The sequence below is a fragment of the Trachypithecus francoisi genome, unplaced genomic scaffold (assembly GCF_009764315.1).
Source record: "Trachypithecus francoisi isolate TF-2019V2 unplaced genomic scaffold, Tfra_2.0 Lachesis_group14, whole genome shotgun sequence".
Taxonomy (NCBI): Eukaryota; Metazoa; Chordata; class Mammalia; order Primates; family Cercopithecidae; genus Trachypithecus; species Trachypithecus francoisi.
This window is the reverse complement of record NW_022681459.1, coordinates 40434719-40460618: the sequence shown is the minus strand read 5'-3', so window position 1 is coordinate 40460618 and position 25900 is coordinate 40434719. Positions and strand designations below refer to the sequence as shown.

Genomic DNA, 25900 nt, shown 5'->3' with positions numbered 1-25900 from the left:
ATGGAAATTGTAAGGAACTACTGAAAAAACAAATCTTAAAATGTTCTGTGCAGACTCTCAAATACTGTGCAAATATTAAACTGTTGTAAAATCCAGTCTCTGCCTTTGAGATTTTACAATCTGGTGAGCAGGTAAACACAAGCACACATAACAAGAGAACAGTCTCCATTTAGTGCTGGGTGATGGGAACAGAAAGCAAATGCTTTTGAGTTTGGGGTAGTGGGCTGGGGTGATGAGGGAAGGCAGGAATGCGGGGAAGGCAGACCGTGATTTTTTTTTTTTTTTTTTTTTTTGAGAGGGAGTCTCGCTCTGTTGCCCAGGTTGGAGTGCGGTGGCGTGATCTCGCCTCACTGCAACCTCTGCCTCCCGGGTTCCAGCAATTCTCTGCCTCAGCCTCCTGAGCAGCTGAAATTACATGTGCCTTCCACCATACCCGGCTAATTTTTGTATTTTTAGTAGAGATGGGGTTTCACCATCTTGGCCAGGTGGTCTTGAACTCCTGACCTCATGATCCACCCGCCTTGGCCTCCCAAAGTGCTAGAATTACAGGTGTGAGCCACCGTGCCTGGCCTTGAATGGGTTTTTATAAAGATTTGGGCAGACAAGCTGGATCGCTGGGTGCTCCCACAGAGGAAGCATGAGCCAAGGTGCAGCAGCCATTCCACACACAACCTGCTTTAGCCATCAGGTGCAACAGGCTGCACAGCGGTGACACATTAGGATAAATCCAGTCTGCACGTGTGTTTTATTTGCACCACATAGTGTTTACTATCATCTGGCCACTTAAGACAGGGATATTTAAAAAGAAAAATTCAGATTTCCCTTTTTTTTTTTTTTTTTTTTTTTTGAGCCAGAGTCTCCCTCTGTCACCCAGGTTGGATTGCAGAGGTGCAATCTTGGCTCACTGCAACATCCGCCTCCCAGGTTCAAGCAATTCTCCTGCCTCAGTCTCCTGAGTAGCTGAGATTACAGGCGCACGCCACCACGCCTGGCTAATTTTTGTATTTTCAGTAGAGACAGGATTTCACCACATTGGCTAGGCTGGTGTCCAACTGCTGACCTCGTGATCTGCCCACCTGGGCCTCCCAAAGTGCCAGGATTACAGGCATGAGCCACCACACCTGATCCAGATTTTCCATTCTTTTTAAAAACCGGAAGAGCTGGCCACACTGGGTCCTCTTCCCCAGCCAGTAATGATCCTCTGAAGTTTCTGAGAGGGTTCAGGCCACACCCACTGCGCCACGTGCTTCCTTTCCCACCTACTCCAGTTAACTCACTCCATCACCACCTGACCTGCCAGCATCTGGGCTCCTGATTCCTGTGTAAACAAAACCTTCGACTGGGAAAAAAGTTTTACGAAGGGAGCTGTAGGAGGGGAGTCATGGGTCCCTAGACGCCCGAAGGGAGAGACTGAAGTGGACCCAAGCTATAAACCCTCCCCTGTCAGCCGCCTCCAGCTGCCACCAGGCCTACTCCTGCACACCTGACATCTTTGCCCATGGTCATCGATGCAATCACTTTCTTCACTGCCTCCTTCTTCTCCTTCTTGTCACTGTTGAGCTCTGCCTTCAGCTCGAAGATGTCCCCTAAGGAAAGGAGGCATGAGTGATCCCTCCCTACCCTGGCAGGGGACAATTCCCGGTATCTAATTTCCAGAAGAACCAGAGGGAGGCACGTAAGACATCCTATGCTGTTGGTGAGGGCAGCTTCAGGCGCCTGGCCTCAGGTGGGCCAGGCAACAGTGAGGGACAACTGTTAGGACAGGAATTAACAAGATGGAAGCTTGGAGGCCGGGTGCAGTACCTCACCTGTAATCCCAGCACTTTAAGAGGCTAAGGATCAGCAAGGCGTGGTGGCTCATGCCTGTAATCCCAGCACTTTGGGAGGCCAAGGCAGGCGGATCACGAGGTCAGGAAATCAAGACCATCCTGGCCAACATAGTGAAACCTCATCTGTAATAAAATACACAAAATTAGCCTGGTATGGTGGTGCATGCCTGTAATCCCAGCTACTCGGGAGGCTGATAGCAGGGGAATCACTTGAATCAAGGAGTTTGAGCCTGCAGTAAGCTGTGATTGTGCCACTGCACACCAGCCCGGGCGACAGAGCGAGACCCTGTCTCAAACAAACAAAAAACAAACAGGTTTTTTGTAGGAGAAAGATCTAAATCCTGGTTCTGCTGCCTGCTAACTAACCCCCAGCAGGTTCAAATCACTCTGAGCCTCAGTTTCCTTGTCTATAGAATCAAATGATGATGCCTACTTCACAGGATTGCTAGGAGCTTAACTGACAAAACGCATGTAAAAAACAAGGCCAGGCGAGGGTGAGGTGGGTGGACTGCTTGAGCCCAGGCATTTGAGACCAGTCTGGGCAACACAGTGAAAACCTGCCTCTACAAAAAATATAAAAATCAGCTGGGCACATTGGCACGCATCTGTAGTCCCAGCTACCTGGGAGAATCGATTGAGCCCCGGAGGTTGAGGCTGCAGCTCCAACCTGGGGGACAGAAACCCTACCTCAAACAAACAAAAAAAGAACAAGCACAGTACTGGCACGTAGTACATACTGTATAGATGCCAACTCCCCACTTCCTCCGACTTGGAGGGGATCTTGTGGTTAAGACCATGAGTCAGGTGAGCCCCAGCCGGGGGACCTGCGCAATTCCCTCCACCTCTCTAAGTTGGAGCTCCCTCATCTAGAAAGCGAGGGATGATGATGAAAGCTGCATTAAAGACTCTAGTGTGTGGAAAGCACCCGGCAGAGCCCCAGACACCCAGTGAGAATTCAATGGGCAGTGGCTCTGGTGCTACCCATCTACTGAACTCAACAGAGGTGCTCTGGGCTTCTGCGAGCTGCCAGGCCAGGCCTATGCCCACAGCAGGCACTGAGCTGACTGCCCAAGGCAACTCTCCTGCCTACCTGGCTCTGGAGAGGTGGGAAGCAGGCAGGCCTCCCTTTAGGTGTGTCTGAGGGTAGGTTGTGGGGCAAGGCACTAGAAAGGGGCCCACTAAGGCCCGAGGCCCAGTGCCTGGTTGGAGCCCCTGAGGACCAGGGTCCTCAGGCTGGGCTGGCAAGCAAGGGGCAGCCCGCTCACCTCTGGGCCTCGCGGTCGTCCTTGGGTGTATAGTTGGCCAAGCAGTCCAGGATGAAGATCTGGCCCCACTCGGTGCACTCGTTCAGGGCTGTCAGCAGCTTGTTGATGGACTGTGGGTTCAGATCGAGCAGGTTGCTGCTGGGGTGAGACTCGGCGATTTCTGAGAGCGCTGCCACCACGTTGGCCACCACCTGGTTGAGAGAGTAGAAGGGGCAGAGGCTAGGGGTGCTGCTCACAGGCCAGTGGGGAGTGGGCTAATGATGCTGGCTGGACAGAGGTCAAGTATCCTGAAAGGAATATGACCCAATGGGCAGGGTCTGGAGCTGCAACAAGACACACTCCAAGCACTCACCTTACTAACTCCTCTGCAAACTGGAACAAAACCAAGTGTGCCTTATAAGAGACTTAATGTTGAATGAAGGGGAGGCATTTCAAAATTCACATGAAAAAACTATTATTCTTTTTTAAAACAACCTAATCTACTATGTGACTTCCCCTCCAAGCATGACTTCTACCTTTACTTTCTGATAATTGTGATCAGCTTATGGGGATCCAGGTTACTCAGGATTAAATTGTGGCCCCATCTTGAGCAGTCATGGAAACTTGGGGAAGTCATTAACTTCTCCCTCTGCAATGATTCTGTAAAATCTGTAAAATGGAATGGTTTCTGGGGGTTAAATAAGCATGCCACAGTTGGAACACTGTCAGTCGTGCCAGACGCTGACTATTTGTCTTCATCAAATGAGGACAGTGGTATCCCACTATGTGGTTCTCAATTTAGTAAAAGGAAAACATGCTTTATGCATTGTTAGTAAAAGAAATATCTGAATATCCCTGCCATGGAAGAAACGGAGGGACAAAAGAGAGTTGGTAGGTCCACTGGGAAGGATGAGTTCAGTCCCTATTTTATAAACAAGGAAGGGAAAGTGTGATGTGTCTAGGCTTTCATTCAAGTCACAGTCATCACGCTTTACTGAGAGTGGGACCAGGGCTCTGGGAGTTGCTACGGTCAAGTTACAGACAAAAACTAACACTTGTAAGACAGGAGAGGAGCATTTACCTACAAAAGCAGTCAGAAATGTATATATAACTACATTTGGTGAGCAAATGAAAGCTGCCAGACTCAGAAAAACGGAGATGCTAATGGAACTGACTTCAGTAACCAGGGTTTTCTATGGAATTCATTGCCCAGGGTGACTTCCAATAAAATCCCCACCCACCTGCATTTTTCTCAGGAATAGAAAGCTCAGGCAGCCCAAGACGAATAGTGCAGTCATCATAGACAGGCAGGGTGGCCACAAGGTGGGCAGCAGCAGGGATGGGCATTGTGAGCCATTGGGTGGGTCTGCCGAGTGGGGGCATCGTGAGCCAGTAGCCTGACTTGGTTGCTTCCTGGTAACCAGGTGACATAGGAGGCTTTGTGGGTACAAAGCATCAGCCAGAGCCAGCAGCCTTCAGTCAGCAGCTAGTAGTAGAAGGAGGAGGAGCTCTGACCTCATTCTCTCGTGGCAGTTTTTGTGCCTCTTGGTATTTGTGTGTGTCTTTCTTCTTTAAACAACACAGAAGTTAACCACCTTCATAGACCAGCCAGTTTGAGAGGTGGCGGCAGAGTACGGACTGAGGCTCCGGGCCGCCTGGGGTCACACCACTTCTGGAAGTGGGGGACCACCCAAACTAGTGTGGCTGCGAGAGCAGTGCAGTCCGTTTGATTGAAGACTCAGGCGGGAGGGAAGAGTAGTGAAGGTGCCCTATGGGGGAACGAACTTAATTCTTGTATGGGCCCCAGAGGTGGCCTCAGCTGTGACTTCTGCAGGCTGAACGTGGGACCCTGTGATGAGTCTGAGGTTCCTGAGGCTGTGGCAGCCATGGCACCAGCATCCACCGCTGCAGAGCCTGCCAAATTGGATTTGGGAGCCACGGAGGTCCATCCCCACAGCAACCCAAAGATCCCCAAAGGTAAAGAAGCCATGGGTGCCATTTGCTCTCTGGCATCTCTCTGGCCCCCACCGCCCCCACCCCTTTGCCGTCCCTCCCCCTCAGAGACATCCTCAGCTTCCAGCTCCCTCCTGCCCATAGCCGGCTTTCCCGGGGCTCGGCATGGGGGACAAAGGCTGGTTCTGCCTCTGTCTTTGTTGTTGAGCCTTCTCTGTGGAGGCCGTTTCGGTCTAGTCCCTCCCTTTTCTCAGTAAAATTTCAAATCCTCCAGTTTTGGAGTCCCCATGCCATTCTCTATCCTTACCTATGCAGCTGGTCTGGGCCCGAAGTGAACGAGCCAGTTAAGGGCCCAGTCGTTTCTTTTCTCCCATTCCTTAAGGTAAGCTAATAACTGGGGTAAGTCAGACTCAAATATGTGGAGAATTCTGAAATTCAAAATAGAGTGTGCCACGGAAGAGGTTATATGGTATTCTTAATAGTAAGTCCCATTGTCAGAAGCTGCTTTATTTCTTCCCATTGTAATTTGAACAAAGAAGGAAAAAAAATTAGGGGACATGCTTCAAATGACTACGAAAGGTATGACATGTTACAGCCAGAGCCGTAAAGAAGTTGTTTTTGTTTTGGTTTTACCCAAAGGAGTTTAGCCATGGAGCTCTCATTACTTTAAAATTCCCACTTTGACATGAATGTCTCTTCAGCCCTGCTGCAGTTTAGTCCCTATTTTATAGACAAGGAATGGAAAGTGTGATGTGTCCTAGGCTTTCATTCAAGTCACAGTCATCACTGTTTACTGACAGTGAGACCAGGGCTCTGGGAGTGGCTACGGTCAAGTTAAAGACAAAAACTAACACTTGTAAGACAGGAGAGAAGCATTTACTTACAAAAGGAGTCCGAAACAGACTCAGAAAAACGGAGATGCTAATGGAACTGACTTCAATAACCAGGGTTTTCTATGGAGTTCATTGCTCAGGGTGACTTTCAATAACCCGCTCCCCCGCTCCGCTGCACTTTTCTCAGGACTGGAAAGCTCAGGCAGCCCAGGACGAATAGTGCAGTCACCATAGACGGGCAGGGTGGCCACAAGGTGGGCAGCAGCAGGGATGGGCATTGTGGGCCATTGGGTGGGTCTGCGGAGGGGGCATCATGAGCCACTAGCCTGACTTGGTTGCTTCCGGGTACCCAGGAGACATAGGAGGCTTTGTGGGTACTAGGCATCAGCCAGAGCCAGCAGCCTTCCGTCGGTAGCTGGGAGTGGAATGAGAAGCTGTGAGTACCCTCTCATGACTGTTTATTTGTCCCTTGGAGCTTGTTGCGTTCCTTTGTTTTTGAAATAACACAGAAGAACCCCACCTTCACAGACAAGAGAGAGAGCCCATCTTATTTGTTTTTAAAAATAAGCAAAAATGTGAGGGGGAGTCTTGTGAGGATGATGGGAGGGGCTTCCAGAAAAGAATATCTTGCATGGAATTCCTGAAATGGGAACAAACTCATTTTGGGCAAAGAACAGAGAGACACAAGGGTGAAATGGACTGCACCGCTCTAGCAGCCACACTAGTTTGGGTGTAGCAGAGTGAAATGAATATGATGGGTTAAGGCCTTGTGCACACAGTGAGCACTGACAAAGAATATGGACTTTAGTTGAGATGGGAAACCACTGGAGGATTATAGCCTGGGGATTACAGTTAATTCTCCAAGAAAAAGACCAGCGGCTCTGTGAGAATATACTGTAATGCAGGCAAGGGTGGAAGCAGGGAGACCAGCTAGGAGGCTGGTTGGGTAGTTCAGGTGAGAGTCAACAGTGAAGAGACAAACAATAATGACCTGAAATAGGCTGACTTGAGAATCTTTAGATTCAAGTGAATCTAAAAGATAATAAAGTGGTAAATAGACAAGTCACCGAAAAAGAAATGCAGATGATACTTAAACACATCTTCACACATAAGAGAAAGGCAAATGTCAACTCTACTGCAGTGTCTCTCCTATTGAGGGAAATTCCAAAAACACGGCAATACATCCTCTGGTTTGGCTGTAAGGGAAGTTGCATTCATATAGTGGTGGTGAAAATGCAAAATGGCTCGACTCCATGAAGGGGAATTTGGCACAATCTCACAACCTTGCAAATACATTTAAACCGGAAACCCTACTTGGAGGCGTTTTATCCTGAAGGTATACTCCATAAATATGAAACAACGTATGCAGAAAGTCCTTGTCGCACTGTTTTCCGTAGCTCTATATGGGAAATAACTGAAATGTCTAGTAAGGGTCTATTAAAATTAACTGGTACTTCCGCCTAAAGGAGAACTATGGAGCTGTAAACAAGGGTAAGATGTCTTTTTACTGCTACCGAGTGATTCCCAAGATAGGTTCCACAGAAAAGGAAAAAGGGAGAACACGCAGTAATATACACAAAAGAAAGCAGGGGGAATAATGTGTGATTATTAAAACAAACAAAAAAACAACGCTGGGGAATTCTTGATGATGGGACTGTTCTCTCCTTAACTTCAGTGGGTAGCCGAAGTGCGTATTTTCTCAAAATATTATTGTTTTGTGGTTTTCTAAAGGATGTTAACTGTTTACTTTTGACCTTTGAGTTAATTTGAGAAAGCTTTACTTTGTAATTGATTGTGGCTTATGTAGCATATAGACTGCTTTTACATATTATTTGATCCTCTCAATGGTTTAAGTTAGGTGTAATATGGGAATTTTACTTGTGTTACATGAGAAGTCTGGTTCTAAGTATAAATTGAGTTTTTTGAAGTTTGAAAAAATAAGAGTCAGATCAAGAATGTAAATTCTAGACATAGGGCATATAAAACTAGGATTTATTAAAAGGTGCATATGGGCTGCTTTGGATACTACCTTTTTAAAAAAAACTTTCCTTTAGTTTATTAAAGTAGTGAAGCCTCAGGATTAAAACAGTAACATTAGATAATGAGAAATCAAATGGAGATACTTGTAAGTCAGTAATGCTTTTCATTTTTAAGAGACAGGGTCTTGCTTTGTCACCCAGGCTAGAGTGCAGTAGCATGATCATAGCTCACCGCAGCCTCAAACTCCTTGGCTCAAATGATCCTCCCACATCATTCTTCCACGGAGCTAGGTACACAAGAGCTCACCACCACACCTGGCGAATTCTTAAAATACATTTTGTAGAGAAGAGGCCTCACAATGTTGCCCAGGCTGGTCTCAAACTTGTGACCTCAAGCAATCCTCCTGCCTTAGCCTCCAAAAATGTCAGGATTACAGCCATGAGCCAGCACACCTAGCCCACAAATGTTCCTAAAAGTCTGAAAAATGAAGTTACATGCTGTTAAATCTATCAATGGATAACAATATACTATGATATGTCAAATGTCACAGCTCAGTCATGGTCACTACAACATTGATTAAAACGTAGAACAGTTCAGGCAAGTCTGAGAACTGAGAGGGAAGTACTACAGGATTGCTTTGGAAGCCAGAATTGGGATTGTCAGAGCTGGGAAAGCAGAAGCAAGGCGTGAGTGTGCACAGGACTGGGGCACGCAGCAGCTCCATGGTATGCTGGGTGTCCTCTTACACGGCAGGCCACCTCCAGGCCAGCAGATGAGAATCACCTGATGGGTGGAAAGAGTGGATTTAGGTAAAATCTCAGACTGTGCATCGCAACTGAGAGAAGGTATGTGTTTGTCTGATGGGACATAACGCTAATCAAAGTGACAACACAGGGATAATAGAGCAGGTGAGTAAATGCAGTAAGCCACCTGCCACCTCTCCAGGGCATCAACCATCCCAAAGAAATATTGGGGCAGCAGGATTTGACAAAGCTTGTGAGAAGAGCTCTCAGTTCAGGGTCCAAGGCATGATCTAGAGGACTCGGGTGTTGAGGGACCTCTGTCCCCAGGGAAACAATTACATTTTTGCCCCAGATCTTCATGCCTCACTGTGGTAACTCTGGGCAAGCCACTCAAAACGTCTTAAGTTTTAATTCATTGACTTGGAGAATACGGCTTGTAGCCACTGCTCTGCCCGTCCCTCGTGGATAATTTGGGGATCAAGGAAATGACAGATCTCTTTCATGAGCTGGAAAGCATCATGCCCATGGAAACAGTGAAGTCACTTTCCACCCTCCCCTGCCTGAGAGCCATACACGCTCCGTCTCTGTATCCAACCACTACCAAGTATCTGGACAATTCTTCCAGACATTGAATGATTGAACACTTCTGGGCATTTGCAAAGCATGAGTCTTCTTAAGCCTTTATCTGTATCTCATCGTTTTTAGCCCAATAGATCTTAGTAGGTCTGAACTGAGGCACAGAGGGGTTCATTTCACTCTCCCAGGTATGTGCAGATTCTAAGCAGGGTTTGATCCCGGGCCATTCTTGGTGGCTTGGATCTGCTGCTTTTCTATATTGTCTCATCTAAATAAAGGTATCTGCCTGCACAAACAGTCCGTTTTAAGTGCAATGAACCTAGCAAAATCCTCCTAGAACCCAAATCTAATTCAGGTAGAGTTGAAAAACCGACGGTAAAAACTGGGATCAAAAGTTTCATCTGGGAATAAGTTGCTACTAATTTCTCTGCTGTCCTCTGCCAGCAACATGTCAAGCACTGTCTTTATTATAATACATTTCCGAGAATCTAAGAAGTCTGCTCTACCTTGCAGATTTGGCCGCCCGTCCCAAGCGCTGGACAACAAAAATAGGGAGACGAAACAAAATTTGGCCTATAGAAAAGAAAGATAATGTGGAAATTAAATCATTAAGTTCACTTAAGCAAATCCTTCGACACCAAGGAGAATGGTCCGGCAGCAGCTCAGTCTATGCTTCAACCGCCCCGCTCCATACACTCCAGCCCCAGTCCACTTCCCTAAGGTTCCTTGTGGGATTCCTCAGCAACACCAATGCACTGACCATCACTCTATATTCTCCTAGGTTCTGATGAAGATCTGCAGGAGCCTGCACATGGTGGTGTGGAGAATATGAAATCAGAACTTGTAAGACGTATTTCTTTCTCTGGAAATTTTTTTTTTTGGTTTGCTTTTTGTTTATTCTGGGCTTCTAGACTATCAAGTGAATATCATTTTTGACTGCCATCATGGATCAGGCTTCAATTGGTCATGGACTCTAGCGACTGGTCACAACACACACAAACACCAAGAGACACAAAAACTGCCATGAGAGAATGAGGTCAGAGCTCCTCCTCCTTCCACTACCAGCTGCCGACTGAAGGCTACTGGCCGTAGCTGATGCCTAGTACCCACAAAGCCTTTGATGGCAGTCAAAGGACGGCATCACTTACAAATTGTTTGGTAGTGAGTGTATTTCTCAGTAGCTACCTTTTCTCCCTGAAAAATGGTTTTGTATTTGCCAGCCAACATGGACACTTGCTAAATATTTCCCAAAAAAAACCCACTGCATTTTCCACAAGCATCCTCTATGCTTTCTTTCAGGGCCAGTTACCTGATCACTGTTTTGTCGTTTTTTTTTCTCTTATTGCAGAGAAAGTCGAACACCCAGTCTCACCTCTGTACATATTCTTTTTTTTTTAACAGCTTTATTTAAACGTAGTTGACATGCAAAACAATGTACCCATTTAAAGTAGGTGATTCAGCGTTGTTAGATCTACTAACATTCCCACATCTCAGAATAGGGAACTGAGGCACAGAGGGGTTCATTTCACTCTCCCAGGCATGTGCAGATTCTAAGCAGGATTTGATCCAGGCCATTCTTGGTGACTTGGATCTGCTGCTTTTCTATATTGTCTCATCTAAATAAAGGTATCTGCCTGCACAAACAGTCCGTTTTAAGTGCAATGAACCTTGCAAAATCCTCCTAGAACCCAAATCTAATTCAGATAGACTTGAAAAGCAGACGGTAAAAACTGGGATCAAAAGTTTCATCTGGGAATAAGTTGCTACTAATTTCTCTGCTGTCCTCTGCCAGCAACATGTCAACCACTGTCTTTATTATAATACATTTCCAAGAATCTAAAGAAGTCTGCTCTACCTTGCAGGTTTGGCTATCCTTCCCAAGCGCTGGACCACAAAAATATGGAGATGGACCAAAATTTGGCATGCAGGAAATAAAGGTTGTGTGGAAATTAAATCATTAAGTTCACTTAAGCAAGTAATTCCAGTTTACTGGGTGGGTGCCCTGAGCTTCTTGCAGCCCCTGATGTAAACAGGGATAAAGGACATATGAGACTGGTCCGGAATCTGAGGCAGAGAGTGATGAGGAGGCTGTGAGTTTGGGGTAGGGAGGGAAAAAAGGGCCTGGCTGAAAGGAAGGCAGGGTCCTGGGCTCTCTACAGTCCAGCCTGGGAAGGACAGAGCCCAGGGAGGCCCAGAGCTCCCTCCTGACACCTGCACAAAGAAGTGTAGTCTGGCCAGACAGTGCTCTATAGACTGCTGTGGGGTTGGGGAGTGGCTTCTCCTAGGTACAGGACCTCAGGCACCTGCAGGATGCAGGGCTCCAGGGTCCCTCGGATGCCTGTTGATGGCTCTCCTCTGAGGGGGTGTAAATTGGCTCGCTGGGTACCCACAATGGGCAGGGCACTTGCTCTCAGTATAATGTACTAAACACTGACAAATCCACACCCATTTATGATAGGCACAATTACAATTACTATCCCCATTTTAGAGCTAGGGAAACTGAGACACTGAGCAGTTAACTTGTCCAGGCTCTGTAGATAAACAGTCAGGGTGGAGCTGGGGTCTCAACACAAGCAGGCTCCCTCCACAGTGTGAGCTCCTAGCTACTGGCTGTCCCACTGCCCTTGTCCAGCCTTGGCTCTCTGGGGTGGCAGTTGTGCCTTTGGGCTGCAGTTGAATGACCAGTTGCCTTTTCCAGACCGGCTCCCCGCTGCCCCACTCCCACCAGCAGCCTCTAGGTCCCAGAAGCTGATAATGGTGTGATAAAATGGGCTTTTGAGAACGGAGACAAGGGTGTGGGTGAACTGAAAAACGCTGAACAAAGGGGTTGTCCCCTCCTCATCCAGGGGAAACCATTTCTAGGAGCTGACCCAAGGTGAGCAGGCCCCAAGGGGCAGGCCAGCATGTGCTACAGGGACATCTCAGGAATGTTCAAGCCCCACAGTGAAGCATTTTCCCTAACGCGGCCTAGAGAAGTGATGGAGACCTTCCTGTGCTTTTCTCCTGGACCTCCCCAGGAATGTGCATGTGAGGTTCCAGGGCGAGCCTTACTACGGACCAGGCTGTGAAACTGGGAGCTGCCTTGAGAAGACATTCCTCAAAATGTTGCCAAAAAGAGTAGTGTTTATTTCCATGACTGAAGGGGCTGCTTCTGTCCTCCTGATCAAGGGGATGCAGGGGACATGCTCAGAGAATCAGCGACCACCTGCCCTGGACCTATGGAGACAGGCGAGGGTGGCATTGCTGCAGCTCCCCAGGGAGGCCTGTGCAGCTGTGACACCACCTCCATCACCCACTTGAGGGCTCAGCGGCTCCATACTGATCCCCATGCCCCTCACCCCACTCTCTGTTGTTTTCTGAGGAGGGTTGGAGGCATTCCCTAGCCAGGCGCTGAGGACTGTCCCTTTGTATTAGGAGGGAGCCTGTGGGTCTTCATACTGCACTCGAGGAAGATGAGATATGCGTCCCTACAAGGGCTTCCCTCCTGTGCCATGGCCTGCCTGTTCCCTGACCTTTGCCTATTTCTTCTGTCCTTGACTATTTTAGATATGGTCTGTGGCCTGGAGGCACAGCAGGGCCCCACAGTGGCCCCAGCAAAGGCAATCGAGGTGGAGGAGCAGATGTATGGGGAGTCACAGAGGTGCTGGCCCCGGGAGAGGCCACCGAGGAGGTGGAGGCTGCTGAGGAGGAGGGAAGGTTCAGAGTGGGATGACGTGTCAGAGAAGTACCCAGCCAACAGCTAACTGAGCCTGATGCCTGAGCAGTAGGGAGTTTTCCCTGGACAGTGGGTCCTGGGGTGCGGTTCTTGCTCACCTGGGAAGGATGTGGAGTCTAGTGAGGATACAATAGTGGCCCTGAGAGGGGCATCAGGGAAAAATGAGGAGTGTTTCAGGAACCCTGCTGTGGGCTAGAGGCAGAAAACCCTTGAGCCCAGGCCATAACCAGACCAGGAATAGGGCTGAACCTCCCAGTCGCATCCATGAACTCGGTTAGAGGACCATTTATTTGGTGAGGGGTCTATGGTTGTGCCATCACCAAGGGGCATGAAAAGGCTGGAAAAGGGAATGCTTCCGTGTTGTTTTCAGTTTTAAAATGCACATTAGCTATAAAAGCTACTGGCAAGTCCTGCATTTGGAAAACAGTTAATTTTATATAACCTTTAAAGTCAATAATTCTATTCACTGTCCCAACCAACTTAGCAAGCCCTAGAATGCTCCTTCAAGACACACCGGTGGTCATGTTGCTAGTGCTGGGATGTGGGGTGAGGCTAAGGCACACAGGTGATCCACTGTGATTAAATGGATCAGGCTCAGGGTTGACACCAGCCAGGCCAGGGACAGAGCATGGGGCTGAGATCTTAACCTTGAAGAGTATCCAATTCTAAAGACAGGGTGCAGGGTGCAGTTAGTGTATGGTTATGGCTGGAGCCATCATGGCCAGCCTGTGTGAAGTTAGGACTCAGGTGGACTGGGTCGAATGAGAAAGGTGCCATCCCCATCACAGAATGGGCATCCATTGGTGGTCTGATGGAGGCTGTGTCAGAATCCTATTCCGTTAGGAATTGGGGCCAGGTCACACTAGGTCAAGGCAGGGTGAATGTGACTTGAGGGCTACAGGCAAGAACAGGCTTTCACGAGACTCAGCTACCCTAGACCCCAACTCACCAGGCCCTACTCCCTCCCTCACTCATGTGGCTCAGCGCCCCCATGTGACAAGGCCTTGAGCCAGGAACCCTGCAGAAGGGAGGAGGGAGGGGAAGGCCCTGGACTCCAGGAGGCTACAGGAAGGGTCATCTAAGGACAGGGCTCCTGAGTCTGCAGGACACGCTCCCTTCCACATGAGAATCCCAGAGGGGACGAGGGGCAGGGTACATAGTGTAGACCCCTGTCCTATGACCAGGTAGCTGGAGGGCAGCAGGGAGAGGACAGCAGAAAAGACCCTGTAGAGTAAGAGAAGTCCAGGACAAACTCTCTGGTCCTCCAAGGCCTTTACTCCATAGGGAGGCTCCGGGACCCAGATTTGGGTAAAAGAGACCTGAAGGGCAAAGGCCTGAATCCCTCAGAACGGAGGAGTCAGGTCACAAATATGCCCAGCAGAGACCACAGCAGAGGATCTAGGAGATCGGGGGGCAAAGGGATCCCAGATTCCCTGCCAGGATGTGAGGAGGTGGCAGGGGCAGACGACTGAAGGTCCCCTGTGTGTGTGACAGGTCAAGGCCTAGGAGGGTCTCAAAGCAGGCAGGGGCCAGGCTCTGGCGTTCTCAGGACTGGCAGATTGGTTTCAGGAACACTCTGAGGCACCCTCCTCGGGGACATTGTGACTCACATCTGAAGTGTCCTGCACTGGAACCGGGGACCTGACCCCTGCCACACACCGAGGTCAGGGCTCCCTCCGTGGAAGCTCAGCCTCTCATGTCCTGTCCCTCCTACGCCCCACGGGATAGCCGAAGGCCACCCACACAGTCACTCTGTTTCTGCCCTCCTCTGAGGAGCTCCAAGACAACAAGGTCACACTGGTGTGTCTCATCAGTGACTTCTCCTCAGGTGCTGTGATGGTGGCCTGGAAGGCAGACGGCACCCCCATCACCCAGGGCATGGAAACTACAAAACCCTCCAAATAGAACAACAAGCAGTACGCAGGCAGCAGCTACCTGAGCCTGACCAGTGGAGGTCCCACAGAAGCTACAGCAGCCAGGTCACGCATAAAAGGAGCACTGTGAAGTTGACAGAGACCCCTGCAAAATGTGCTCAGGCCCCTGACCCTCACCCCATCCATAGGGTCCTGGAGCTGCAGGATCCCAGGGCAGGGGTCTCCTCTCTCATTCCAAGGCATCCAGCCCCTCTCCCTGCATCCAAGTAACCCTCAATAAATATTGTCAACTAGAAATCCTGTTCCATCTCATTATTTTTTATCTCATGTTCAATTTGCAACCTCCAGGAGAGGCTCTCATCTATCTGAGGCATCATCCAAAGAGGCCCTTCCTCACCTGGTCACCCCTTCCCTCCATACTCCACTGTAGCCTGGAGCCCCGCATGGCATCTTGCTCAGGCCAGGCAGATCTTGCAATCCCCCCCACCCCGCCCCCGATTCTGATGACAGTGACCCACCGTGCCTCTTCTGGTGGCCCCAGGATCCTCCTGAGAGAACCCAGTAGACCTGGCTTTCTGCACTCTGTTCACATTCTGTCCTGGGCGCATCTTTCTCCTGCTTCATGCCTGAAGTTGGTCATTAACCCCAAGTGGACTGGTTCCTTAAAGTGGCAAGTGGGATTTAGAGATCACACTCGGGCTGCTACTCGCACAGCCCTTTTGAGTCAGACACCCCGAACACACCCAAAAGGGACACGAGACCCAGAGAGGGCGATTGGAGTTTGCTTCCAACTTCTCCCTGGAGGTGGAGGCTGGACTTTCTTACTAACACGTGGCAAGACCCATCCCAAACTAAGACAACACCAGGGAGGATGGAAGGGAGAACCCTGGAGCTGTGTTGTGGCCAGATTGGACCTTCCCATGGCTGCTGAGACTCTGGGACAAGTTGCCCCTTCTCTGGGGCATTGGGGACACCTGAGGATGCCTTCCTGCTCTTACTTTGTGGTCACACCAAGAGATCAGGGTTACAATAACCCTGTAGTGTAGAGAATTCCTGTTCCTTTCCATGCCACTCCTTAGGGAAGCAAACGCCCTCCCAGGAGCCCATTCCCATTCCTAGGCCACAGTCAAAGGGAAAATCTGATCCAGACACAAACTTCCTTGGGCCTCTGCATTTCCAGATGTCCTGTCATTACGTGTGTGAGGGCAACTCTCCCATCTCAGCTAGAGAAGGGCAGGCAGGGGTGTGGACACTCTGCCGAGCCAATGCCCTGTGTCCCTCCGAGGATTACATCATTTCAACAGTCCGTGAGCCTGTCACAGTGTTTGATGTTCAGCATGTTCAGCATCAAACCTGCAAAGGGTTTCTTAAACAGAAAGGTTTACTAAAGTTCAGCATGACTTTTCATCTAATGCCAAGTTAAGATTGCCTTTCTTTGTCTGAGACAGCAGTGTTGCTTTATCTTTTTTTCTTTATCAGTTGAATTCAGATATGAAAACTCGATCATGTACATTACAGATGTTAGTGACAGTTTCCTCTTGGGGCTGGAAGGAGAGTCTCTTACCAACTGATCCCTAATGCAAGAGGACACTCACATCTGGGAGTGTCAGGTTCTAAGCTGTTGATAGGGGGCCTTTTCCTCAGTTGCAATTTTTCCCCCTTGGGTTAAGATTTTTGCATTTGCCAACCAAAATAGATGTGAGAGAAACATCCCCCAGAAAAAGTGTGTGTCCTTTGGCACAGGTAGGTTTTTCTGCTCTTGCTTTTATATTCCCTTGACTTGACCACCATTTCCCATCTTGTTTTTACAAAGCCTCCAAGAAGGCCTGCACAAACAGTACAGAGTATGAGCTGATTCTCACAGTGTTTGTTTTTCTGTAATTGCAGGTAGTCTCAGAAGAAAAAACAAAACACACAAAAAAAAAGAAAAGAAAAATCATGCGTATTCTGGTAAAGTCACTGGACCAGATTTTGCTGAGGAAAATCTAGATGATATGCCTGAGGGGTCTTTCTTTCTGACTTTAGTCTAGAGAGCCACCCTGACTCTAGTTTTCTGAGGGGAATGAGGATTGGTGGTGTGACAGGAAAAAAATATTTTCTAGGCACAGCACTATGTTCATGTTTTGACAAGCAGTTGTGTTCCCTCTCGATGCCATGTTTGTGTGCATGGACAGTGGGGTGTGTCTATATGTGAATTTAAGTGGTGTGATTGTGTGCATGTCTGTGTTTCCCCTAGAGTTATATCTCCCTTACACAGCAAACCTGCAAGTGTCAGCTTCCTCCATTAATAATCCCTTCACCATTGCTCCCTTGGGCATATCTGTCTTCTAGCTGGGTGTACTACAATTCAGTTCTGATGATCACCACACAGTCTATATCTGATCCCACAAGTCCAGGACAAAACCTTCCACCTGACTGCCCTTACTTGAGACACCAGCTGCACTTTACAGATGTGCAGGCCACTATGAATTCAGAGATTACCAACACTGCCACCCTAAGACTCAATAATTCACTAGAAATACCTCACAGAACTTAGGAAAGCACTACATTTACTATTTGCTTATAAAGGACCCACCTAGGGCAAGGTGTATGGGGGGAAGGTGGTGGGGAGCAGGGTCCTAGAAGCATAGCTTCCACACCCTTTCTCCTGGGAGTCACAGGGTGTCTTCCCTTCAGCCCATCAATTGTTCACAAACCTGGGAGTTCCACTGAGCTTTGGTGTTCAGGGTTTTTATTGGAGTTTCATTGTAAGTAGACATGATTGATTAAAGACTTGGCTATATGACTGAAGTCAGTCTCTAGTCCCCACCCCCACCTTCCTGGAGGTTGGTTGGCCCAAACAACCCTCTCATAACGTGGTTGGTCTTTCACTCTCATCCATAAGCTGTCCAGGGCCCACACTGAGCCCCCTCATTGGCATAACAAAGGCAATCTTATGCAGGAAATTTCAAGGGGTTTCAAAATCTTGTGACAAGAACTGAAGACACAGACTGGCTATATTCATTATTACACTTCAGGATGTATGACAAAATTTATCAAATTGTACACTTTTAAGTATGTGCAGTTTATTGTATGTCAAGTATAAAGCAAAAATAAAATTCTAAGCCTCTCAACTGACTGAAGAGATTCCCCTTCTTGGCCAAGGACATTCAACAGTAAACCTGAAAAATTAATTCAAGACATGATTGTCCCGACCTGCAGGACAGTCGACACGGACCCTGGAAGGGGGAGTGGGAATGGAGGAGACAAGAAAACCGGAGAAACGGAGACAAGACAAATAGCCTGATCAAGTCTCGTTTAATGGTGGCGGTGCAATGCCTTATATAGGCTGGCAGGGGAAGCGGTTGGGCCGGGGCGGTGACGGAGGGCCGGGTTTTCTCAAATTACAATTGCGCATGCGCTGTTAATTTTTTTTTTTTTTTCCCGGGCACGGAATTGCGCCTGCGCTGTAGGCTGCATATCTTCCTGGGCGCGGAAAAAGTTGGCGCGCGCGCGGGAAAGGTTGGCGCGCGCAAGAACAGTTTAGGTGCGCGCGGGAAAAGTTTAGCCGCGCGCGGGAAAGGTTTAGGCGCGCGCGGGAAAGGCTGTTAATGAAGAACCCGGAAATGTGCCATCTTGTCTCCGCTTTGCGGAGATCAGGCAACTGAGGTCGGCTAATTCCGGGCCTCAGGGCTCCGGACACATGATGGGATTGGGGATGGGGGTCAGAGGTGCCTCATTTTACCCTCCTCCCTTTGGAATCAGGCACAACTGACCGGCATTACTATTAAAACATAAATCTTAAGACTGAAAAACAGACTCTTTGTAGCAATAAGATACTAAATTCCAACCTGACACTACTATAGCATCACATGACAGACAGCAGGTGCTGAAAGCAATCTAAGTATTCCAAAGTGTATTTATCTGACATATTTAAAAACGGCCCTGGCAAAGCCGTCTCTTGCAGGGAAAATCTACATCCTATAGAGACTCCCCTTCCCTTTCCAGGTCTTTTCCTAACCCAGAAGAGTTTAAGAGTGTTGCACCTTTTTAAGTTTGATCAGACACGTTTATCATCTATTCTCTCTGAAGCCTGCTATCTGGAGGCTTCAGCAGCACAATAATCATGATCTCCATGAGCCCTTATGTTAACCCCGACATTCCTTTCTATGGATTCCAGGTCTTTAGATAATAGCTCTTTCAACCAATTGCCAATGAGAAAACCTCTGAATCCATCTATAAGGTGGAAGCCCCTACTTTAAGCTGTCCTGCCTTTCTGGACCAAATCAATGTATACCTTACGGGTATTGATTTGATATCTGCCTATAACTTCTATCCTCCTAAAATGAATAAAATAAAGCTATAACCCAACCATCTTGGATACACGTTCTCAGGACCTCCTCGGGCTGTGTCATGGGCCTTGGTCACTCATATTTGGCTCAGAATAAACTTCCTTGAATATTTTACAGAGTGAGACTCTTGTCGTTGACACAAGTATACATCAATAAACAAGGGAAAAAAATACTGTCACCATCCAGGAAAATGTTCACACCGTTCTAGAAGAAAAGCTGTGTGCCAGGATTCCTATTACTGGCTCAACAACTTCCATTCATAATAATTTCACTTCCAAGTAGGCCCTGACTGTTTCTTGTGGAAGTTTGATTGATCGTAGAAGAGAATCCGTAACTCCTTAGGTGACTTATGAGAAAAAAGAGGCTTGAGAATGTGGACAACTTATGCAGAGTTGCGCATCCAGCAAATGGAAAGGGAGTCCCTTTTAGATTCACCCTGTGATTCCCAATCCCATGCACTTTCTTCCCACCTTTACTTCCTGGGAGAGATCCTAGACTTCTACTATGAGTTTGGCATCCATTCGGATTTTTAATCCTTGTTCCTGAGTTTCCTGGCCTAGGGCACTTTCCAGGACAGAGACTGGAGGAATCTCAGAGCCCCTGTCCCCTCAGATAACTTTTAGCATTTCAAGGGATATTTTCCAAATGGATGCTTCACTCCTGTACCTCTCTCCGTATTCCCCAAAGCATTATTATTACGGGAAGCCTCAAAATCAATTTTCACCCCATGTTAAAAGCAACGAGTCCTAGCCAGGGCTCCTTCCTTTTTCAGGGAGCCCCGAGTGCAGTCATCCACCACCACGAGTTCCAGCAGGAAACTGGGAAAGCAGGGGTCTCCAGGCCTCTAGAGTCAGGTACATTTTCCTTTAGCTTCTCAATTGAGGTCTAATGTTTCACTGAAGAAAATGTTGCCAGGAATATGAAATCGCATGCCCATGTGGAAAATCTGCCTCCCATCAACTATGGCAGCCATGGCTTCTGTGTGGCAGGGCAACACACACTATGTAAAGTGACAAGGGGCTTCTTCAGGGATAGAGCATCAGGGTGGGCACATGGCTTCCCTCCTGAGGAGGAGGACATGGTAGGTTGTGCACTGCAAGGTGGGGAAAGATAAACACGGCCGTGCAACAGAAGACTCCTTACTCCAGTTTCTGCCAAACCTTCTGGGTGAAATAGGTTCCTGCTGGCTTCTGAGGGCCTTTGCAAGGAAACAGGATTCTGGCTTCAGCAAAGGTAAAATGAGGCAAATTATGGCTTGAGGAACCTTTGGGATCATAAACACCATGTGAAATGCTTTGTATTTTCATAGAATTCCATTGCCCTACAATTGAGCTCTTAATATTTTTCCCCACAAAACAAAAAGATGAGACCGCTCAATTGCAAAAGGGTAACTTTTTCCACAGAAACATGCTTCTCATATCAAGATTCTCCTAGAAATTTTTCTTCTCTAGAACACAGTTTCCCAGCGGTGCTTGAGAAAAAAAACCTGAGGTGAGAGACCAAATGCTAAAATGAGTGACACCAAGACCAAGGGCTCCAAGAACCCCAAGACAGTCACCCAGTGAGCTCTGCGGGAGAATGCAGGGCTCAGGGCTCCGGGCTCGACCTTTAGAGGAGAAAATACAGAGTGGCAGATGGATGTCACACACTGCCTGGGCCAGGCAAGGATGAGGATGGGGGAAGATGAATCCCAGGATTTTAATCTCGGGATAATTATCACATCATCATCCTGAGTCCAGTGATTTCTCTGCTCCTTCTAAGTGGGAAAGAGCAAGGAGTGGCTGTTGTGGCTTGAGTGAGCTCAGCATGGACATCTCTGAAACTTCTCAGGAGAGGGGGTTCCTTCCTGCTGAAGCTCTGTGACAGGAGCTGGGGGCTGGGGTCTTCATCCTCCTTTGTGACAAACCAGGCTTTTCCCATCATAGAAGCTAATGAGGGGCAGAGAGCAGGAATCAGGTTTCCAGTCCTCTGAGCCAGACTGGGAGGACATAGGTCAGCAGGGACAACCTCAAGGTCAGCCCAGACACAGAGAGGTTCCCAGGCCCGATCTCCCTGGGCCTGGGCAGGGATCACATTCTTTCACCTGCTTCCAGAAGTTGCCTGTCAACTGCCCTTGTGTAGACAGTGCTAGCCAAGGATTGTCCAGCTCAGAAGCACATTAAAACTGAAGGCTGTGTGGCACCACCTGGCCACGGCGTCTGCACTCACTATAGCTGTTGGGCAGGGGGGTGGGCACCAGCTCCCATGCAGGGCCGGCTCAGCAAAGTGAGGGAGGCTGATCCCAGAACCTCAGGTGATCTCTGTTCCTCCCTTTTACAGCCCAGAGGACATGCATTTAAGAGTTTCTCTGAAATGGTCTTGGAGTCCTCAGGCCCAAACTGTGTCCTGCCACTTATGGGGAGAGGAATTCTGGCCACGGCTGGTCAGTGTGAGGGCAGGAACTGTGCCCTTGCATTTCCTCTCATCATAGCACTCGGCCCTGGGCAGCCCGTCTTAGGCCCCATGAAGGTCTCATGAACACACCCTTTAGCTGGGCTCTAGTCAAGCTTGAGTGGGCAAAGGTTCCCTCCTCACCCTGTCCAGACTGTGAGACCTCACACTGGGAGAGGTATTTTCCCAGGGTCTGACCCAGGTCAGGGGAGGTGAGGGGTGTGCCCCTGCTTTGATCCGGTCTAGACAGGGTCTGCTCCTCCCCTCTGTGTGCAGGTGCACTCCCTTACCCCGACTGGATCCCTCTGGGCCCTCATGCTGTCTTCACTGTTGTGTCACCAGGCCTCACACAGTGCCTGGCCCTTGTGCAGGGGCCCAGAAAGCGCCCATACATGAATGATTGGATCAGAACCGCCAACTTTTCTGCAAGGAAATACCTGGGGAGGGGAGTCATGTCTTCCTCATCTTTGTATCTCTAGAGCTGCACTATCCAGCATGGGAGTGTCCCTGCCTGGAGGTGCTGTTTATAACTAATTAGTGCAGTTCATTAAAATAAAATGAGACATTCCATTCATCAGTCACACTGGCCACATTTCCAGTGCCCCAGAGAGTTATGTGCTGCTGGCCACCATATTCAACAGCAAAGAGAGAGCATTTCCAGTTGCACAGAACGCACTCTTGGGAAGCTGCTGGAATGGGGTCTCTTCACTGAACTCATCTAATTAAGAAGCCTGTGCATCAAAGTTGGAATTTCAGGTTAATGAGACTGGAGGTGAGAGCTGTTATCCAATAGAAACGGGGAAGTGGGAAGATAAAGGCGGTAGATTTGGGATTGTGTTTAGAAACATTTATTTTTAATGCTGGAGGCTTTATCTACTAGTAGCTTTATTTTACAACATTTTATATAAAAAATATATAAATATAAAAAGCAGCCTAAACAAAGGCAGGCCTTGATGGACTGTTCTGGGCACTACACTTGGTGCGGTGGTCGTGTGTCCTTCCGTAGAAGCCCAGGGATCCCGGTAAGTTTCTCCTGGCTTCCTGGCCCTGTCCTCAGACTTCCTTATGGAAAGTACCCCGCACCTCTGTTGGCTTCTCCCAGCTGTCCTGCTCTGCCCCCCACCTTCTGAGGATACTGCCCCACTCATTCTGTGCTAATCATGTGTCTTGTGCTCAGAACATACATGGAGTAACTAGTTTCTTTCTTAAAACCTGATGTGAGGTGTGATTCCCATCCCCACCCACAGCACACTGCTAGGGTGCTGCTGACATTCTGTGTGTTGAACTGGGAGTTAGCAACAGACATGTTTATAGAAGTCATAAGGCTGTACACTTCCTATCTGTGCACCGTACCGTAGGTAAAATCAGCACCGATTTAAAGACAAAATATAGCAAGAACAAAAATTTTTTTTTGCCACAAAGCCAACTTTAGGCACAGGTTGCTTTCCTCTGATTTCTACCCAATGTTTGAGGTAGAAAGAATGCCAGGTCTCCTACATACTCTTCCAGAGGGTAGATGTCCGGGGACTCATCCACGCTGCCTTTAACAGATCAAGAGACTCTTGACACCACCTCAGCAATGAACACTGCGGGGAAGGGGAATGAACCTCAGGCCAAAGGCTCCTGAGTGTGTCTACCAAAATCTGATGCCAATCTTCAGCAGAGTCTCGATTCAGAGATGTCTGGAAGAGCAAGCAACTGAAATCTCATGGTGGAATGTGCATGGGGTTGATGAGGACAGGACCACTGGCTGTTTAGGTGCTCCTGGGGTGAGCGGTGAGGAGGGACAGTGCCACTGGGTTCGTGGAGTGTACATTTGGTGACAGATAGGAGGCAGCCCTGGGTAGTCCTCAGGAAGGATCCTGGGGTGGGGGTCTCTAGGCTATGGCAATGGACAGATCCCTCTAAGAGGAGATGAACTCTGCCCCTGCACCCACAGGGTCTAGGTAGGAAAGAGGAGTTTGTAGAGACTGAGCTTTGGTGAGGAAGGACGTGAGCAGGAAGGCGCCCGCTCTGTGTTGGAGCAGCCATTACCATACCTTTTCAGCCAGGCCCGAGTCCGGGCTGCTCAGACAGCTGCTCAGACCTTTAGTCCATAAAATCTTGAGAGCCTGTAGGTTTCTGTCACTGAGTCACCCAAGCACCAGCCCAGTAGGCCTCTTCCCCAGTTAATTCACCTTCACAGCTCATAACTTTGTCAGTTGCAGTGAAGCTATTCTTTGTGAGGCTGTGTCCTGTGGGTGTGTCTGGCTTGTGAGTCCTGATCTCTGAGCCAGCTGGGAGTCAAGCAGGCCACTAGTCACTCAGGGTAGTCGCTGGAGCACTGGAAACCTCACCTTGAGGCAGCTCACGGTGTGAAGGTGCTGGGGGAGGAGTGACACAGATTTAGACAGCCTGGTTCTTCAAGGGACCTTTGTTTGGGGTCAGTTGCATCATATTTTGGGCAAGAGATTAAAATACTGAGGCAGAAACCTGGGCCAGACACCTCCTGCAGGACATCACCTTTCCCCAAAGCAATCTTAGGGCAAGAGGATTTGGGAAATGGAGTGAGACAAGCCCTGGTTCGGGGGATCAGGGAATGATCTAGAGGACTCTAGGCTTGGGGATCTCTATCTCCAGGAAATCAAATACATTCTGAGCTCAGGCCCATCCCTCCTCAGTTTTGTGGCTCTGGGAAAGTCACTTCACCCCTCCAAATTTCAGTGCCCTCAACTGTAAAATGTAAGTTACAGCCCAGCTCTACCCACCCCACAGGGCTCATGTGAGGGTCACGAGATGACAGCAGATCCTCTTGAAAGGCTATAAGGCATCCTGCCCATATAAAGGCTGGAAACTGACCTTCCACATTGCATGACTTGTAGCCATCCAAGCTTCCTCTCTAGAGGCAGCCATTGCTACATGTCTGCCTCATTCCTCCAGACATTTCATGTTTGAACACTTCTGTAGCACTTAGGAGGTCATTCTTATTCAGGCTTAATCTGGATCTGCTTAGAGTAAGTTTCACAACATAATGCTAATAGGCAGGCCCCATTAACATCTCCATATCACATGGCAGGGAACTGAGCACAGAGAGGTTAAGTCACTTTCCCAGGGTCACACAGCTTCTAGCTGGTATCTGAGCTCAGGCCATCAGGCACCTTCCTTTTGCTCTGGGTCACTGAGCTCAACTGCCTTCTTGAATTGCCTCCTCTCATTAGAGTAACATCCCCATGCAATCAGCCCATTGTGTATTTTAAGTGCCGACCACACTGCAGGACCCCTCCTCCTAAGCCCAACTTTGACTCTGTCTCTCCCTAGGCCGCTGGTGACCACAAGTGTGACCTGGGAAAGATGAACACGGGCCCATGGTCTCCTGCCAGCAGCCTATCAACAGAGGTCTCTACTTGGAATGTATTTTTCTCAAGCTCCTGGCTCATGGACACAACAAGAGATCATGAAAGATTCAAATCCAGGATATGTCAAAAAATTGATCTGGGGTCAAGGAAACTTCCTGCCTATCCCCAAAAGCATCTCAATCAGCATCTGAGCAACAGCAGGGGGAACCTCAGATATCAACCGCTGCCAGCTTCTCCACTGAAGGGGCTGAGGACCTGAAATCATCAGGAGATTGGAGTCATTGTTGTGGTTTATAGAGTAGGGCCTGAGTCTTGGTAGGAAGCGCCGGAGCAGGGAGCCGCCCACTCAGAGCTGGGGCACTTACTACCCCTTCTCAGCCAGGCCTGAGTCCAGGCTGCTCGAGCAGCTGTTCTGGTCAATAGGCACTGAGAGCCTGGCAGCTTGTAGGCTTCACTCCCTGAGCTGCCCAAGCACCAGCCCCACAGGCCACTTCTTCAGTTAAGGGATCTTAACTGCCCAGCACCCTGGTTTGGTCAGTTGAAGGCGAATCTGAATCTGAGTCCAACTGTCATGTGGGCAGTTGGCTAGGAACATTCTGCATTCCAGGTCAGTTGGGAGTCAAGGTGGCTACTGGTCATTCAGGGTGGTTGCCCGACCACAGGGAAGTCTCCCCACAAGGCAGCTACAGAGTAAAGTCGGGGGGAGACAGAGACAAATTTGGACTCCCAAGCCTTCAACAGGGCTTCATTTGGGTGAAAGTCTTGCATTTTGGGTAAGGGGTTGAAATGTAAAGCCGGGAGTTGAGTCAGGATTTTTTTTTCCTTCAGGTTCCAGGTGCTTCAGGAGGCACGGCTCCCGAAGGTGCAGACATGGCCAAGTCCAAGAACCACACCACGCACAACCAGTCACGAAAATGGCACAGAAATGCTATCAAGAAACTCCTCTCCCTATTTAGACCCCTAGATCCTCTGGTGTGGTCTATGTTGGGGAGATTTGTGACCTGACTCCTCTGTCCTGAGGGATTCAGGGCCAGGTCTCCCAGTTCCAGTGCAGGAC

General features: G+C 48.8%; 1 protein-coding gene and 1 long non-coding RNA gene across 6 annotated transcripts; one reads left to right on the top strand and one right to left on the bottom strand.

The window, feature by feature from the left end:
- Window positions 1–1909: 1909 nt before the first annotated feature.
- LOC117096003 (AP-1 complex subunit beta-1-like) lies at window positions 1910–25113 on the bottom strand. 5 transcript variants are annotated; one of them, XR_004442302.1, is made up of 4 exons: window positions 25099–25113; window positions 23686–23871; window positions 3095–3285; window positions 1910–1952 (listed from the first exon to the last, which is right to left on the bottom strand). XR_004442302.1 is itself a non-coding variant. In XM_033232881.1 (3 exons), exons 1-3 carry the CDS (start codon window positions 8561–8563, stop codon window positions 1949–1951), a joined length of 291 nt encoding a protein of 96 aa, XP_033088772.1. In that variant the 5' UTR covers window positions 8564–8684; the 3' UTR covers window positions 1910–1948. The 5 variants fall into 5 exon arrangements, 1 of the variants encoding a protein (XP_033088772.1); XR_004442299.1 differs by lacking the exon at window positions 25099–25113 and having other exon boundaries at window positions 23686–24019; XR_004442301.1 differs by lacking the exons at window positions 23686–23871; window positions 25099–25113 and adding an exon at window positions 4315–4333.
- Window positions 5936–10720, top strand: LOC117096006. The gene is made up of 3 exons (XR_004442305.1): window positions 5936–6113; window positions 9940–10001; window positions 10507–10720. It is a non-coding gene; the product is annotated as an uncharacterized LOC117096006 (long non-coding RNA).
- Window positions 25114–25900: the final 787 nt, after the last annotated feature.